The sequence below is a fragment of the Falco cherrug genome, chromosome Z, assembly GCF_023634085.1.
Source record: "Falco cherrug isolate bFalChe1 chromosome Z, bFalChe1.pri, whole genome shotgun sequence".
Lineage (NCBI taxonomy): Eukaryota > Metazoa > Chordata > Aves > Falconiformes > Falconidae > Falco > Falco cherrug.
The window spans coordinates 30,482,917-30,500,168 of record NC_073720.1 but is presented as its reverse complement, the minus strand read 5'-3'; the positions used below and the strand labels follow the sequence as shown (position 1 = coordinate 30,500,168).

The 17,252-nt window shown below is 39.2% G+C and overlaps 1 protein-coding gene across 1 annotated transcript in view; it reads left to right on the top strand.

Annotated features, from left to right (window-relative positions):
• Positions 1 to 17,252, top strand: part of GLIS3 (GLIS family zinc finger 3) — a 171,822-nt gene that overhangs the window by 22,967 nt on the left and 131,603 nt on the right. The window contains exon 3 of the mRNA XM_055699359.1: positions 12,233 to 12,440. Within this exon, the coding sequence (XP_055555334.1) occupies positions 12,233 to 12,440 (208 nt within the window). The remainder of the gene's footprint in view (positions 1 to 12,232; positions 12,441 to 17,252) is intronic.

The window sequence follows — 17,252 nt, the reverse complement described above, 5'->3', positions numbered from 1 at the left end:
TGTAAACATCCGTATTCCTATGAGATAGTTATTATTCTGGGCTGCTCGCCTTATGTCCTAGTTTTTACTACTCTTAGTAAATTGTTTGAGGTAGGCTGTCACCTTACAGCCTGTGCCTGTTTCTGTGGTGCAGAGCTAAAGTCCTCTGGAGCAAATGAGAGGACAGGCTGTGATTGGGGTCTTCCTCTTAGTCCTGGCGATGGAGCAATTTACATCTGTATTGGGTCCAGCTGAGCTCCACAGCAGCCCTCACAGTGCTGTGGTTTGTATTGGTAGCTAGAAAAGTGGTGATAACACAGCAGTGTTTACCAGTGTTTTGACTACTGCTGAGCAGCACTCACACAGCACCAAGGCTACCTCCAACCTTCTCCCCCCCCCTGCCTCGCCAAGTAGGCTGGGGGTGGGCAAGGTCTTGGGAGGGGACATGTATACCATATGACGTCTGCTTAGATATAAAAGCTAAGAGAAAGGAGGAGGAAGGGGGGCATTCGTTATTTACAGTGTTTGTCTTCTGGAGTGACTGTGATGCGCGTTGAAGCCCTGCTTCCTGGGAAGTGGCCGAACATCACCTGCTGATGGGGAGTATAACATCTTTTGTTTCCCTTTGCTTCTGTGCGTGTGACTTTTGCTATTGCTTCATTAAACTGCCTTTCTCTTGAGCTACAAGGGTTTTTTCCATCTTATCCTCCCCCACCCCCCCCCCTTCTGCTGAGGAAGGTAGTGATAGAGTGGCTTGGTGGGTACTGGTGTCCAGCCAAGGTCAACCCACCACAATGTCACAGCTTTTCAGCCCACCACTGCATTTGGCCCACTGCCCTGAATCTGCAGAGTGGAGCTACTGTCCCTCTGCCTGTCTGTTTCAGTTCAGGTTCTTCTTTGCTTGGGTTTCTCAGGTAGAAACATCTTCTAGAAAAAACCTGCTGACTAAAAAAGCCACAGACTGTGTAATGATGATTTATCAGCAGAAATTGGCTTTCAAAGAATTATTTAGGGTGAATAGAATGAAAGTAATCATATTCAAAGTTCTTGCTGTTGTCTGAAACCAGTGAGACATCCCTGGTTATGAAACTAGTGGCTTGCTTTCCTGAAAATGCAAGCCTTGTGAAATCGTACAACTACTTTATTTGAACAGAAAACAATGTTTAATACGTATCCAATGTTTGATTTTCCTTTTTCTCACATATTGAAAAATCAAATCACAACAGGAAAGCATGCCTCTTCTCCAAATGGTCTCTGATGACGTTTTGAGCAGTAAGTCTGGAGTGATGCCTGAAGTCAAGACATTCACTGGGAAATGCTTCCCCTCCCCACCCCACGGAGCTGGTTCCCCACACGTCTGCCCCTCCCAGAGCAATCTCCTGACTTTTCTTTGGATTTCTTGCATATCTAGCGTACCGGGCCTGGCTGGCTGTCATTAACTTTCTTCATAGCAGCCTATACAGTGCTGTGGTCTGCATTTGTGACTAGACAAGCATTGATAATGCACTGATGGTAACACATCAGTGATAACACCACCAGTATTTTGGCTCAGGGTTAGCAGTGCTTGCATGTCAAGATTTTCTCTCCACCATCCACCACCCCACAAAAAGCAGGCCAGTAGATTGCAGGTGAGCAGGTGGTTGGAAAAGAACACAGCCAGGACCTGAACTGACCTAAGGGATATTCCATACTGTATGATGTTACGCTTAGCAATAAAAGCTGAGAGAAAGAAGGATGCAGGGACATTTGTGATGATGCCATTTGTCTTCTGAGCAACTGCTACATGTACAGAAGCCCTGCTGCCCAAGAAGTGGCTGGACACCTGCCTGCTGATGGGAAGTAGTGAATATGTTCCTTATTTGCTTTGCCTCTGCATGCAGCTTTTGCTTTTCTTATTGAACTGTCCTTATCCTGACGCAGGAGCTTTTCCCATTTATTTTGTTCCCCTGTACTATTGGTGGAGGAAGGTGGGGAGAAGGTGAGAGACTGGCTGGGTGAGCATCTGTCAGGCAGCCAAGGTCAACCCACCATCTGGGCATGGAAAGCTCTCCCAAATCCAGATTGCAAATCCACATTCTTCTTTATTCAGCCTGCCTGTGCAGACTTGATTCTTGAACTTTGCGTGATAGAGAGGACCTAGTCATATAAAAGGAAAAATGGTATAACTGTTATTCTGGTTATTGTCTTTTCTTCAATTATAAGCACTTCAACTCTTCTCTGTTGGCCTGGTTTAGTGTCGTGGAGCCTTACGGAAATGCAATGGGCTTTGTTTTGCATCTTTTGCATGCAGTGCACATCAGAAGTACTTCAACGCAAACATACTTTAGAATAGCGTGGACTTCAGTAACAGTGAAATACAACCACAGCTGACTATGAGGTGCTGATTTATATCCCATTCACATCAGCTTCAGGGAATTGCAATCCCTGAATTTCAAGGAATCAGATCCCTGCAATGTAATGAAAATTGCACCAGAATACCAAAGAAACACACAATAAATTGTATTAAGAAGAATGCCTGAACACCTGCATATGATAGAAGTTTGAAAAATTACCTAAGCAGTTTGTTAGTCCAGGTTCTGTTTGTAAAAATGACTTGCGTACTTGGGACTCTAACTTTACTGAAAGTCAATGGGACAAAGTCCTCAAAAATGACATAATCAGTTGTGAATATTTTACTCTTAGCTATATAGCACATCCTTGCTGTCAACCTAATGTAAAGATGGGTATTGCTTGATTTTTTTAGAGGTGTGGAGGAGAGAGGGATACACAGTTGAGACGACCAGCTTCTTAAAAAGATTTCAGTCTCTGTTAGGAGTGTGGGTTTCCACCCTTTAACAAAGGTGCTTCGGCTCAGCAGAACACACATACATTTGCCTTTTTTTATGCCTTTGTCCATGAGCACTTCTTTCCGCCCTTCAGACGGCCCTTGCAGACGCACACACCCCACTGCGTTGGTATGCCAGTGTGGTTTCCTGTGTCTTTGCATCAGACTTTACTCAGTGGCCAACTTCGGGTGCCAGACCCTGCCAACATAGCAGCCTCCTCTTCACGGAGTAATAGCTGTGGTTAAGATGTCATTCTCCATAAATCAGTTTTGGCAAGGATGACGGCTAAGGGCAGGACCTGGAGTTGTCTTTATGGGGCCTAAGCCATTCAAGTGGCCTTAATCCTCCCTCTTATTACTCTGGCTTTGTGGAAGGTAGATGGACTCACTTTAACAAGATGGAATGAGCTTTTTTTTTGTCTTTTCTTTTTGGCCACAACAACAAGAGACCCAGGAAATTCCAATTAATTAGCATGCTTTGGGCTAATGAAAGAACAAAATCGAAAGAAAAATGTCTAAAGCTTTGAGAGGAGTAGAAGTATGTAGTGACAATGCAGCTTTTAAATACTTGCGGCTGTTTGTATAATTTTCCCAGGGTTTACCTCACATTGACTTGAAGAGTAGAAAGACAAGTGGAAGGTTTTGTTTGGACCATGATGAAATAATATTTCAGCTTTCAAGGAATCAAATTAGGCTGTAACATGAAGGATGCTGATAGTGGTCTCCTTTAAAAGTTAGTTTAAATAATAAGAACTACTGTCATTTCATTCAAATGCACCATACTGACCATATACTTTATAGAACAAGATTGCGTTTGAAGAAAGTGGTAGAAATTTTCAGGGAAGCTGTGGTAATCATGCAGGTGGACTTTCCAGTCTGGAAAATGTTCTAAACTGCTCTGTGATAATCTTAGATCCTGAACTGAGAAAATGCACACTCTGCCTAAGTAAGTAAACCTTTTCAGTAGAAAAAATGCTCTCTTAACCACAGAAGTTTATTTCTATGAGTTGCACTTGGCTTTTGGGCTCTATATCTTTGCAACTGTTAGTTTCATTGATCTTTATGCTTCCTTAAGGACATGACTTTATGACTTTCTGAACTTAAGGACTTTTGACAAAACAGTCACAACTGCTCAATCCAAGCTATGATTGTTGTGAGGGTGGAACAACCAGAGGTCAGTGTGGGAACATTTTTATTGATGAAAGTAATGTCAAAACCATTTTCTTTTTCTTGACAAAGTACTTTCGTTTCAGACAAAAAAAAAATCTTTGTGTGTGAAATGAGATTTGCATGATGCTTTGAGATACTCTACTGTAACAATTCAGACTTTGATAGTGTCTGATAGACATGCTTGAGATGTATGTATCAGTTAACAAGATTATGAATTGAAAAGACAATTGTATTTTTACTGAAAAGTTTTTTGAGGTGATAAAATACATTGATATTTAATGAAGCATGAAACTTTTAAATGAACCATGAACGCAATAGTTAAACTAATTAACTGAGTATAAAGCCTCTTAGAGTACATGTGTTATGTGGGCTGTATGCTTGTTATTTCTGCCTGGTTAAACTGACAACTAGGATAACATTCTCATATTATCTCTTAACAGAAACATCAATAAACAGTACCTTGTTTTTAATGCAAGGAAAATAAGAAAATTGTTTGTATTTCTCAGAAACTCAGGGACAATGCAGTTTTAAAAATCAGCTTTTAGTATCCTTGAACAGTGGACTTTATCTGGGAAACAAAAATGTACTGAATATGATTGCAAGTTGCATTCCTGCTTGCATACTGCCAAAGCCAGTTTCTGCAGTTCTTGCCATGTTAACATTTGCCACCTGTTCTTAATTAGTAGCGCTGTTCCGCAGGTTGGCAGTTATTCTTCTTTTCTCCTGCTTGTGCATTTTGGTCTCTTAAAGGAGGAAAGATGCTTTTCTTAGAAGCAGTGGTCAGATACCTTGGGTTAAGTGGATAACGATTTAGAAATAGATCCTCACATGGGGTTACAGTCTAATAGTGAACAAAGCCTTTATCACATGCTTCTTTGCTGAACAGATGCCTTCTGCTGGATTGTTACCTGCAATGCAGCCTGGCACTGATGCGTTGCGGTGCAAAGACTGAGACCTGGCCCGTGCTGGAGGTGCAGAGCAGCCTCCTCGCTCTTCTGTCCTCCATGCGGGACTCCTGCACAGCTGGGGGCAGGTTTTGCTGGGGGAAGTTGTCGCTGGAGTCATGATGGCCTGAACCTGCTGAGAGCCTGTCAGGCTACTCTTGGTGCTCTGGTGGATGGAGCTAGCATCCCTGTGTCTAACAAAAGATCTTCCCTTTGCCTGGGGCCTTGAGGAAGGAATAGGTCAGGTCTGCTTATTTCTTCCCAACATTACTCACTGCCCACACAACCAGAAGTGAGTATAAGGTGTGCACAAGGAAGTCTGCCTCTGTGTTAGATAGTAGTCAGTGAACACAGCAAGAAATCAGGGATTATTGTGTTAACAGGGTTCATCATTGCTATGCTGCCTTGTTTTGGAATATGGAGTGATAAAGTCTTTACAGTAATGGGTCTGCATGTGCCCATGGTTACAGATAGCAAAGCTTCTGCGTGGTATTTTCTAAGACAGTAAGGTTGATATTGAGATAAAAAATTATCTGATCTGAGCATCTTTCAATTAAAATCGAGGAAGAAACCTTCAGGAATTGCTGGAAAAATGCTACATACGTGTTTCTAATGTGAAAAAAAGCACAAATGTGCAGTGAAGGTTGAACAGTGCTAGAAAATGTGGGAGATGGAGTGTTACAGAGTCCAGAAAATTATTTTTCTAAAGTGTTGTCTTACTGTCCCTCCGTAGTTGGCTGTTCTGCATTGCAATCAGGTAGTATCAGTAGAGAAGTATTCCAACAACACTGCCAGAATGAATCTGCTTATTTTGCAGTTGAGTGCAACACTGTTTAATGAACAAAGTATTTCTCTATAGATTTCATTTGAGTCTTACCATTCATAATGTATGATGAAGTCTTAACAATATTATTTTTTGGTTTGCCCCTCAAGTAATGCCACTTGCAAATCAGTTGCAATAACGGTCTGTGCTCTTACACATACAGAGATGTATGCTCTGTGTTCATTTAGGTCAGATCCAAGCACTAATTTCCTAATGGCGCTGGAACTGGAAGGTGTTCTCTAATTACAATACAACTGTATTTGGTTCTTTCAAATATCTGTGTATTTCCATTTTGGTTTACTGTACCATGTGGCACTTAGTGATGTGGTGTAGGGGTGGGCTTGGCAGTGTTAAGTGTAGGGCTGGACTTGATTATCTTAAAGGCCTTTTCCAACCTAAATAATTCTGTAATTCTATGATTATAATAATAATTTTCTCTCTGTCTGTATTGTAATGGTATTTTAAGGAGCTAGACAATACTGAAATTTAAAACATGAAATTTGGGGTTTTTTCACCTGATATTATTCACCATTAATGTACCAGTAGAGTAATATATGTTATATCACATTACTAGTGGAGGTGCTCTTGATTCATACCAGTTATTTGAGACGAGCACGAGGCTTGCACAATGTATTGTTTTTCCAGAAATACAGACTAAATGGTCAGGCTAAGTTTTGTAGATAGAAACTTAGCAGAAGCTGGTATGAGTAACTAATACTATAGAGAGGTGGTAGCATAAACCGAAGATGTAAAGCTGTATGTTTTTTGCAATAGAAGAGCACATACTGTATGTTATTCTAACAAGGACAAAAGCAGAAGTTACCTAATGTCACTGGTAACAAATAAGGAGTTACTCATTGCAACCAAAACATTTATATTTTAGTTCAGTTAAACATTTACAGGTCTGTGCAGTAGTTAACTGATAACTTCTTACTTTTTACGCAAAATAAGAGAACTAAGTAGCTTTCAAAATAGCTTTTTAATAAGTGGGAGGCCTTCGAGATACAAGTAAAACTGAATAAAAATTGATATATTATAAATGTCTGCAGATCTAATTGAAAATCTTTGTTTCACAGTGTGCATTTTCTCCTGGAAGTTTCCTGAACCTGACGGTTTCATAATATATTCTTAGTTTAGTCATTACAAGACCACTGTTTTCATTTGTTTAAATTTAGTAGTTAAAGTGTTCCATAGAGGTAGGTGATCTCATTGCTGTCTGCTTTAAACCAGCTAAGTTAATCACCTGTGAGGTATTGTTTTCACGGGTGAGTTCTGGATAATTTTTTACCTTGGTTCCACTTGAAGGGAGACATTGTTTTTCATTGTGCTTTGATAGTCTCTTTTGTCTTGCTGAAAGTACATGCTTGATTACTTCATACAATGACTGGCAAATAGCATTGGAAATGAGCAAGCTAATTTACCAAGTGTACTCTGATAGTGAAGAAACTGCCTTTTCAAGATTCAAAGCATGGAGAGCTTTTAAAGTGCACACATAGTATTTTCTCATAATACAATGTGGTCCTATAATTCTGTTTAGTGTATTTCCTCCAGATTATTTTTCTTGATTGTAAAGATTAAGTTTCTGCAAACAGTTAAGAACATGGGAATTGCCAAACTAGTGAGATTAATGGTCTGTCTAACTCGCTGTTCAGAGTGGACACTGCTTTGGAGGAAATTTCTTGCTAATGAGGCATTGCTAATTGTAAGTGTTAAGAAAATCATGAGCTCAGATTATAACCATGAGGTTAAAACCAGTGAGGTTTTAGGATCTCAGTTTCAGAATTTCCTCCTTGACCACAGAGCCTTGATTTTTTTTGTCTTTTTTTTTTTTTTTTTTAAGAAAAGGTTGAGAATCACTGTTTCACTTACAGATAGTGTCTGTGTGGTGTAATGTAGTTGAGAAACTACTGTATTTCATAAGGCTTGCAATAAAAATCATAATTTGACAACTTTTTGAGCCATAGTTTAGTAATTTGCACCCTGGAAAATTCCAAATTGTTTGCCATAGAAGAATAGTTCATATCTAGAGTAATTTTGACTGATTTTTTGTGTAGTTCACTTACAAGCCTCAAGTTCTCTAAAAAGAACTTGGGCTCAGAGGGTGGTAGCAGTGTGAAGAAACACAGTCTATTCCCAAACACACAAAGGTTTTGGCAGGTCCTATGCTAATAGAGGCAAGTGGCAACGTCCCCTCTATTCTGCACTTTTTTCGCCCTTTGAAGCTCCAGTTTAATGCACTTAAAGAGGTTTTCAAAGGGTCTGATATCCACTGTGCTGCATCTGGTGTCACTGTCTACATAGTTGGTGTGCCATTCTGTAGTGCCTTTTAGCTGGCTGTAGAAGCAATAGAAAAGCGGCCACAGTGTTTAACAGCAAAGGGACAAGCGCTAGCTCTCTAGTAGTCATTCATAATACAACTGAAATGGGCGGAGGGGAAGCCTGAAAGGTTTGACAGCCCCCAGGTGAGAGGGGCTGGAATGTTTCCCGTCTGGAAACAAGTCTTCCAAGCAAACCTTTGATATTGTTCAGTCAGCAGTTACTGCAAAGCCCCTCCAACTCAGGAGCCTGCTAACAACCCTGCAGATATGGTGAGACACAGCAGAGATGTGCATAGTAGCTGGGGACTGCAACATCCAGAAGATTCACCATGTTGTGAAAGAAGATCAGATTTGGTTTGAAAAGGCCTTGGTGATTTATCTCTGATATATGTGAAGAATACATCTACACAGTCTTACTTACTGCTTTGGCCTGTGTTCTCTTTAGTTAATTTATTGTCTTACAATATGTGAAGTATTTTTGCATGTCAAGGATGAGTGAGGCTTAGCTATTAACCAGCTATAGAGAATAAACAGAGAAAATGGGCAAACTAATGAATGAGGAAGTGAATGGATAAAATAGTTTCATAAAATATTTTTACTGTTTATACTTGTTAACAATTACTGTTAGTTATTGATAAAGAGCAGTTGTGATTTGTGTGTAATATGTTTATTTGGAATAAATGATGTGGTAATCAACCATGGCTCTTCATGTGAGCCAGCTCAGGACTGATTCCACCACCTCAACTATTGTTGTCTTTATTGGACTACCTTCTGATTTGTATCTTAGTATATAAGAAAAGAAATCTCTTCACTTGCTCATTTTAAGTATTAGGTCCATTTATTTTTCTTAGAATCTGTAGTCTCATCCAAAATGTACTGATGTCCTCCAAAGAGGTTCCTATTTATCTCAGCCGATGTGGATTCAAGACATTAAGGAATTCCTGGTTGTCCTTTCACTGTCCTGAATTTTGAGGCTTTGGGTCAATGATGCAGCAAACCTGAACTGAGAGCTACTCTTACACTGTGGGTATATGATGTCAAATGCTGATGTGGAGCAGTCATTCTGCCAGTTCACATTTATTCAGTGCTTTCAAACCCGTTTTCTGACAGCTTGCCTTTTAGCAGCAGGCTTGTGCCAGGTCAGATATCCATATTGCACCCATTGAACTATATGCTAGATCAGATGTGGTCAGTTCACCTTCAGCTGGCTCAAAGTCAGCATAAGCTTCCTATCTTGTGCTCTGGCGTAGCTCAGCAGACGTGATTGTATGCTCATGCCTGATTCAGATCAAATTAATACTGTTCAGTGACCTGCAGGGCACAGATGAGGTATTAACGATGGTCTTTTGGCACATTTACACCTGTATGAAACAGTGGATAAAATGTTGTAACTTTGCTTTTCATAGCAGTAGTCTTTCACTTTGCAGTCTCTTTCAACGGTGGGAGCTGATGATAGGTTATTTTTTGATAATCCCTCTCTCCCCACCCCACCAGCCCTTTAAGTGGAAGAATTGTCATTTTATCCCCATAACCAGAAATGTCTGTCAATGATAAAAAGAACAAAATATTTTTCTTCCACTTCTGCATTAAAGAAGTGCCCAGGCAGATGTTTATCAGGATGGGAGTCTTGCATTACTTTTGTCATCCCAGTAACACAGTATCTCCAAAACACGCCTTTTCTCAGTCCTTGACATGTAAATTCCAAGCAGTTTAGGTTTAAACATGTATAAACAGCATTTTCAATATATGGTTGCAGACTGTTATTTGAATTGACATATGGTCTGACCCTAAATGAAAATCTTAAAAGTGCACAGCCCTTGACTTCCTGGGTATGATGAAAGTAGATGTTATTGTTACCATTGAAATTTGTTGGAAGTGGCTTGTGAGTGAAAGGCATTATGTTGTTATCTAGGGAAAAATCAGTACCTATTTGGTACATTTTTTGTGGCAGAGCTGATTTTCTCAATGCTAAATAATAGGTTTACATCTAGTCTATATATATAGGCTGTACAAGCTTCAGGGTCAAAACCAGTTGGATTTCTTATGTCGTTATAGCATGCTTCCCTGTCTTTTATATCCTTTGGTGCAGAAGCCATTGGTTCTACATACTAAAGAGACTTTTCTAAAAAAAACCTGACTGAACATACGTGACTTACATGCACATATGGGCATATTATGTAGTATTATGTATTTTATATAATGTGAATGTGTCATGTAAATTTTTAACTTCACCTCGCCATTTGCTAAGAGGAGTAGCATTCATATTATTAGCATGGACAGCTTATGTTTTTTGCCTAATTTTTGCCAGATGGTTCTATTTTAGCTCTCTCTAATATTACAAAAACAACTGCTGAGTAGCACACTGATTCAGCTTTAGTAAGTTCAAAATACAAACTGATTCACAGGGAAGAAAATAAAATGCCATCTTTTATTTTTTTATTTGATTAGACATCTTTGATGAGAGCAAACAGTAATCACACAAAGCTTAAAAGCCTTTTTTTCTGGTACCCACAATGGTACCAGAAGGAATACAAGGTACAAGGAATTCTCCTTACATGTTTGTCCTGGGAAACTTCCAGTCCTTCTAGCTAAATTTCTGGATGGGTTAAATACTTTCTTCCTTCCTTACCCTTGAGTTTTCAGCCACATGCTGCATTCTTCACTTATGTTTCGAAGTAGCAGCAATGAGTAAGTTGTTTTTCTTAAAGGGCTGCCATTTTTTATCCTAAGGAATACATTTTGGTGGTGCATTGTGCAGTCAGCTTGTAACATCTGTACATCAATTTACAAAGCACCTAGGATCCCAGTAGACTGTGAATCATGTATGCTTATATATATGTAAGATAATACTTAATAAGTTAAAGAGAAGAAGAGTAGTTGGGAAGGAAAGCACAGACCTCTGAAACAAGTATAAACATACCTATTTTATTCTCTCCTTAAAAACAAGCTATGATTTGAAATTTCTAAAGCGACTTGCAAATTTTTAAGATAATCCTATCTGATCGGGAGGAGATTGAAGGATTTGGATTTTCTTTCTGTGGCTGTGAGGGCCATAAATGCCTTAACATACTTTGTGAAGTTCACAAACCTTTTGAACATCCTTGAGAAAAGCTAGTTTGTGACTTGTACAATCAAGTCAAAAAGTAGATCTGATTTAGTAAATGGTTTAAATTGATGCACTTTTCACTATTTGTCTTGACACTGCTCTTCTGCTTTGGAGATGCTGCTTTGAGTCTGAACATGGGGAAGCAGCTTGAAATGTGAATCACCTAATAATTTCCAACTGTGATGAGAATATCATCACAACTATCCAACAACTTCCATTTTAACTTTTTCATCTTGATGTGTTTCAATGCAGGGGATCTTGTAAACCACCTTTTGTGACCTAAATCAGAACACAAGAGTACGCAGAGCGTTTTGCAGCTACGTCCCACTTGCCTGCTGCCTCTGTAATCATCTGCTACTGTGTAATAGCCATCAATTTGTCATGGTAGCAGGGATTAAAAGCAGATTTAGCTTTTTAAAGAAAGTCCAGAAGGCTTTGCTTGATGCAGCTCAAATTCCTCTCCCCAGATCTCTGGAGAATGCTGGCTTCCAGCTGTAACTCTCTCCTGCTGGGGAAACTACTCAGTCTTTGTGCTTTGCCACACCAGCCCTGTTGGAGGGGTTGTGATTAGCATGCATGCCTGCAGTCCCCTTGCCTTTTGGATGGCAAGTGGTAGGAATAATGGAAGGGCTTGCAGTGGCTTGGAGCAGTGGGGTTTGGTATGATTCAAGGCATGGTGGTGTTCCTGCACCATGCTTGGGTTCTCTCTCCCTGCCTTCTTCAGAGACAGGTGGGCTTGTGGCTTGGCTATCTGTCAGGTGGCGGCTGCATTTTTACCTAGGCTCTTCCAGTGGTGTTTTTTCAGATGTTTATTCATGATGCCTGGTCTTTCATTTATGTACTTCAGCACATGTTTTAAACATGCATAATCTATTAATTCTTCTTTAGAATAGTGCTTTTTCAGTGCCTGGTGAAGTTTACAAAGTCCTTGTATTGGTCCCCTGTTTTGCCCTTACCTGAAGATACTCAATTCCAGTCACTTTTCCTACTTTGCAAAGTGAAGTGAGTTCTGTGGCCTCATCATGGGTTCGTGGGAGGTGAATACTAACCTACCTTGTTTATTTTTAGGAGGTCTTGGTTATGGACCCCAGGGCAAGTCCACTGGAAAAGGCAGCTGCCACGATGTAATAGTCACCAGCAGCCCTGTGACAGTTCAACAGCTGGGACCTGTTTCACCTCCTACTAATCAGGTTTCAACAGCATGCAACCAGGTCAGCCCTAGCTTACAGAGGTCTATGAATGCATCCAGCCTGAGTGCTTCTCCATCAGATACAAGGTCCTGAGTTACTTTTTATATTCACTACTTCAAAAAGAGAGTATTTAAATGCAACCTTTCTGATGATTAAAAATTACCTAAATGATTCTCTGTCATGCCACAAGAAATTTAATTAAATGTAATTTCATTCACATCAGCTATAATCATACTGTTTGGATCATTCCAATCATGGGTGAAATTTGGCCACACATTTTCTGTGTTTGGTAGGGTTTTTTTAGTCACTTAAATATGTTTTTGTGCTAAGGACAGGAAATGTTATGGAGGATGATAGCAGAAATAGTCCACCTGTTACATCGGGAGCAGTGACCTGTTTTAAGCTTACCTTAGTGCTAAGAGTGTTATATTGGTGCCTGTCAAGTAACACTTATGTCAGACAAAATAAACTTAAATGACCCCTGGTAACATTCCTCTCTCCTCATCAAATGCCTTTGCTTTCGAATTGTTTTGTTGTTTACATAATCAAGTTAATCAGAGCAATTGTTCCTAGTGTGCACTGAGCCAGCAGTTAACTTTATCTGTTAGGTAACTTGTGTCCCTGGAAAACTGTCCATTTTCCTGTCTCTGGTGGGTAGTTTAATAAAAACTATGGCCTCCCTCTAAATGTTGCCTTTTTAGATCTCTAAATCACAGATAAATACTTGTACTTAATTTTAAATGCTTAACTAACTTTTGAGATTATACCTGTGAGTATTGTTGACAAAAATGAATGAAGGGAAAACAGTTATTTGACAACCTCCATACAAACACATTAAGCACATCCCTTAAACTTACAGTGAGAAAACATTCTGGTGTATTATTTCAGAAGCTGCTTCCCACTTTCGTAGATGTGATTCGTGCAAAAATTGCCTACTGAGTTGAAATGTAACTGTTCTTATTTACAACAGGCCACAAGGGCCTTTATTCTCAAAACAGTTTACATTTTACTGTATCACTTTATTACAAGCCAAGGAACATTCTTGAAATAATTAAAATCGTTGGTATGTAACTGGAAGAAAACCTTGCTTTACTGTAAGGTGGTTTGTGACATTTCTCTCTTTGCTTGTGAAGACTGAGTCCCCTGGGACAATTTACAAAATTAATTATGCTTCCTCTGTAAGTGTGTCAGGGAAAACCATTCAGTGCTAAGATGATGACAAATGACAGATCCAGACACATGCCTTTGAGACAGTACAAAACTGCAGAAATAAAGATATCATGAAGTAATTATTGCTTGCCTAATAGGTTTCAGGTGTGCCTGAGCAGGTTCCAAACACTTATTTTTATCTGAATATGTGGCTGGCTGTGCTATGTCAGTACTGAGTTATACATTTTTGGTTTTATTTTGAAGAAACATTTACTAAGGGTGAAGTGAATTTGAAACTGGCAGAATCAAGGCTGTAGTGTCTCAGGAGGTTCTTCTAATGATTTAATAATGAAGATGTTTTAAAATCAGTTTGTCACATGAAGAATGTCCATTTCAGCAATTTTGTCCTCAAAATATACTATATTAAAATTTACTATTTTATAGGGCAAAACAGGTTTAAAGTCAGATTTTAAGTCACAGATTATTGGAACACTTCTTTGTTTTTCTCCCCCCCCCCCCCCCCCCGCAATAATCTGCATTTGCCTAAATTGATTGCCTAAGATGCCTCCATAATTCTTTATGGGCTGAATGCCTTCTCTGGATTGTATCTCTCAGGCATCGTGAACAGTGTTCTGGCAGCTTAATCCAAACCAAGGTATTTGCTGAATTGACACAAACTAAAATGACTTGTTATGATTTTTACTGATGGAAGAAGGAAAAGAAGTTGGCAGATTTGGAGTTTTGCCACAGATAACGTCAGATTTTGGTGTATAGACCATGATGGATAAAAACTTGCCCATCTTCTTTGAGAGTTTCTGAAAAACTTTTCCAGAATATTCCATTATACTGCTTGAAACCATATGCAATAACTGGCAATTACTTTGAGGCAAGTCAGAAAACAACCCAGGAAAGAGCAAAGGGTTCTTGGCTAGTAAAACAGAAGACCATGCACAAAGATAAGAAAACATGGGTTTCACTCTTCCATGTTTATGGTTCTGTGTTATCCTTGACACTGGCCTCTACGCAGAGAGAGGACAGAAGGTAATTGCAAGTAATGTCTTGTAAATGTTCATGAAAAATCTGGTCCAAACTCAAGCCGGTTTAGATTACAATAAGCAGACGTGCCAAATAATACCATCTGAGAATCTGGCACAGTGGTATAGCTGGCCCTTCATTTTCTTATTAGGCATATTTATTTTCCCACAGAAAACTACATAGTCACAGTGTGGGCAGGCTTTTGAAGAAATTTGCTTTGTTTTGGGAGCTGGAAACTTTGTTACTTTTGAATTTAGAGGCTTAAGTGAGAACCAAACTTCTTCAGGTTATCTGGCTTTTATTGCATACTTGACATTCTGAGACAACTCTTGATTTTTGTCCTCTTATGAGACTTCTAAAATGCAGTTTTTCTTCAGCTTCACTGATGGATATGTCCCTTTGTGTTAGGCATTAGTAGCTTTTTGAATGATATGGTCCTACTATGCATCTGATTAAAATTTGTGACATTACAAGAACAGACATTATATTGATGCATGATTTTTTTCCCTACTTATAAAAGAGAGAACAAAAATCTAAATAATCTAACAGGTAACCCCCCCCACCCTATTTATATTTTCCATATATAAATATATGTAGCCCAGCATGGAAAAATCAAACCTTACTTTTCTTGCTCTGTTAAAGACTGTAGATCTATATTTGGGGTCACAGCACACTAACATGATTTAACTGGCCAATAATGAACTGTGCTTTTAACAAAGCCCATTGATAAACAGACCCAACAGCCTGATTTTTTTTTTTTCCACAAAAGATTATCCCTTTAGCGCTAAATTTTACACAAGATTGACCTGATACAGCAATCCTATTTTTTTCATTTCTCTCAATGAAAACTTTAGTCATCATGTTAATTGTGCTTTTCTGTTTTGAAAGTGCCTCTTAAACCCTGCTGGAGTAACCTGACCTCCACAGCAGTACCCTATGCTGACATTCAATCTGAACAGGGTGTTTCTTACTCTGACACAGCAAATCAACCACCGTCCATTACAAAGCAAGTATCTTAGCATAGGAACATTTACCCGTTTACCCCATAGCTCACCACAGCAAGGCAGGGTGATATGTAAAGGCACATTTTCACTATTTGTGATCTCTCTCAGTGCACAGATATAGCACCTGCAAACTGCTTCCTCTTTCCCTCAGCCTGTGCCAGGCTTCCCCTCTAGGCAAAAGGGGGCTGAGGGGCAGCCAGGATGCCCTGAGCACTATTTCCCCTCCTCCAGCTCCCAGGGAATGACTGGGCTGTGTTCTGGCAGCGTGATCCAGCCCTTAAACCAGTCACTGCAAAACAACTTTTCTTAATTCAAGTTGGTTGACTCTCAAGTGGTGGAAAATGCTGTAATATAAAGCAGTAGGAAACCCCCCCATCACTCAGGGAGTGATAACAAAGACACTGTGATTTTTCAGCTTTAACCTTTCTAGCTAGACCTGAATGTGGAAAGCTATATACCTTTTTCTTGCTCGAATAACTTAGTGTTTTCATATATTCTTTCAACATTGCTGATCTAATTGTAAGTTAGTCCACAGATCTCAGAGGTGAAAAGTCAATTTCCCAAGAAAAATCATGGAAATTTGGTAAATATTGCCATATTCACTGGAAATATCACCAAAATCATCATTTAGGATCTCTTCTTGCTGTCTTGGGTTGATTGATGTTGTTTTAAATGGGATTCAGATCTCCACTTTTAACCTACCACCAATTCTTAAGTAGTTTCATCTGCCTCTGCTGAAGCTGGACTCCCTGCAGTAGGGCTGTGGTGCAGACATATGAGCCACTGGATCTGTGCTTCCTGAAGCAGTGCAGAATCTTGCAGAACTCGCAAGCAACTGCAATATTGCTTACTCTGAGTAAATATCAAAACTTGCTTCCTTGTTAAAAAAAAGCAGCAAGTAAAATAGGTAGAAGTGCCTCCTCAAAGGTGTTTGCTGTAACTGTGTTTGTATCAAGAGATAGATAGATTTGTTTATTTTATTAAATTTCTTTACAGTGCATATTTTCTCTTTTAGAAATTTGAAATTTGTAGCCATATAAAAACATGCAGTAAAATAGTTATAAATAACTGACTATACATAATTTGACTATACATTTGAACTTACATTTGTAAGTGAGAATACATTATTGCTTGCCTACATGACAATTCCTTTGGATTATTGCATGTCAATATCTCATATATTGTTTATTTAAAGCTTTAAGAAACACTTTTCAACACCTGGTATTTAAGGTACCTATTAGCACTTATTAGGTGTTTTTTCAGTTAATTTGACCTCCTGAAGTCTTTGTGTGATAGGATGAGCTATTGTCTATCTTGTTTTTTATTTGGGAAGCTGAGCTGCAGTGTTGAGTTGTTCATCTTAAAAATGCATTTTAGATTTAGATGAGAAATCAGATTTCCTGTGTGCTTGATCCACCATTGAAATTCTATGCTTCTTCAAAAGTGTACTGTGAAAAGAATAAACCCAGGAATTAACCCCCAGAGCAAAAGATGCAGAAGCTTCTGTGTCTGTGAGATTTCCAAGTTTATCTAGATACATACAGGGTTCTTTCTACTGTTAGAGCCCCTTAAAAATAGAAATTAATACACCGATAGGAAATTCAAGTCTGCCAAGATGTGAACTGGAAACATAAAGACGTAAATCCACTTGGCCTTTACCCAACATTTGTAGCCATGAATCAGGGATCCTGATGTCATTGTATTTCCCTT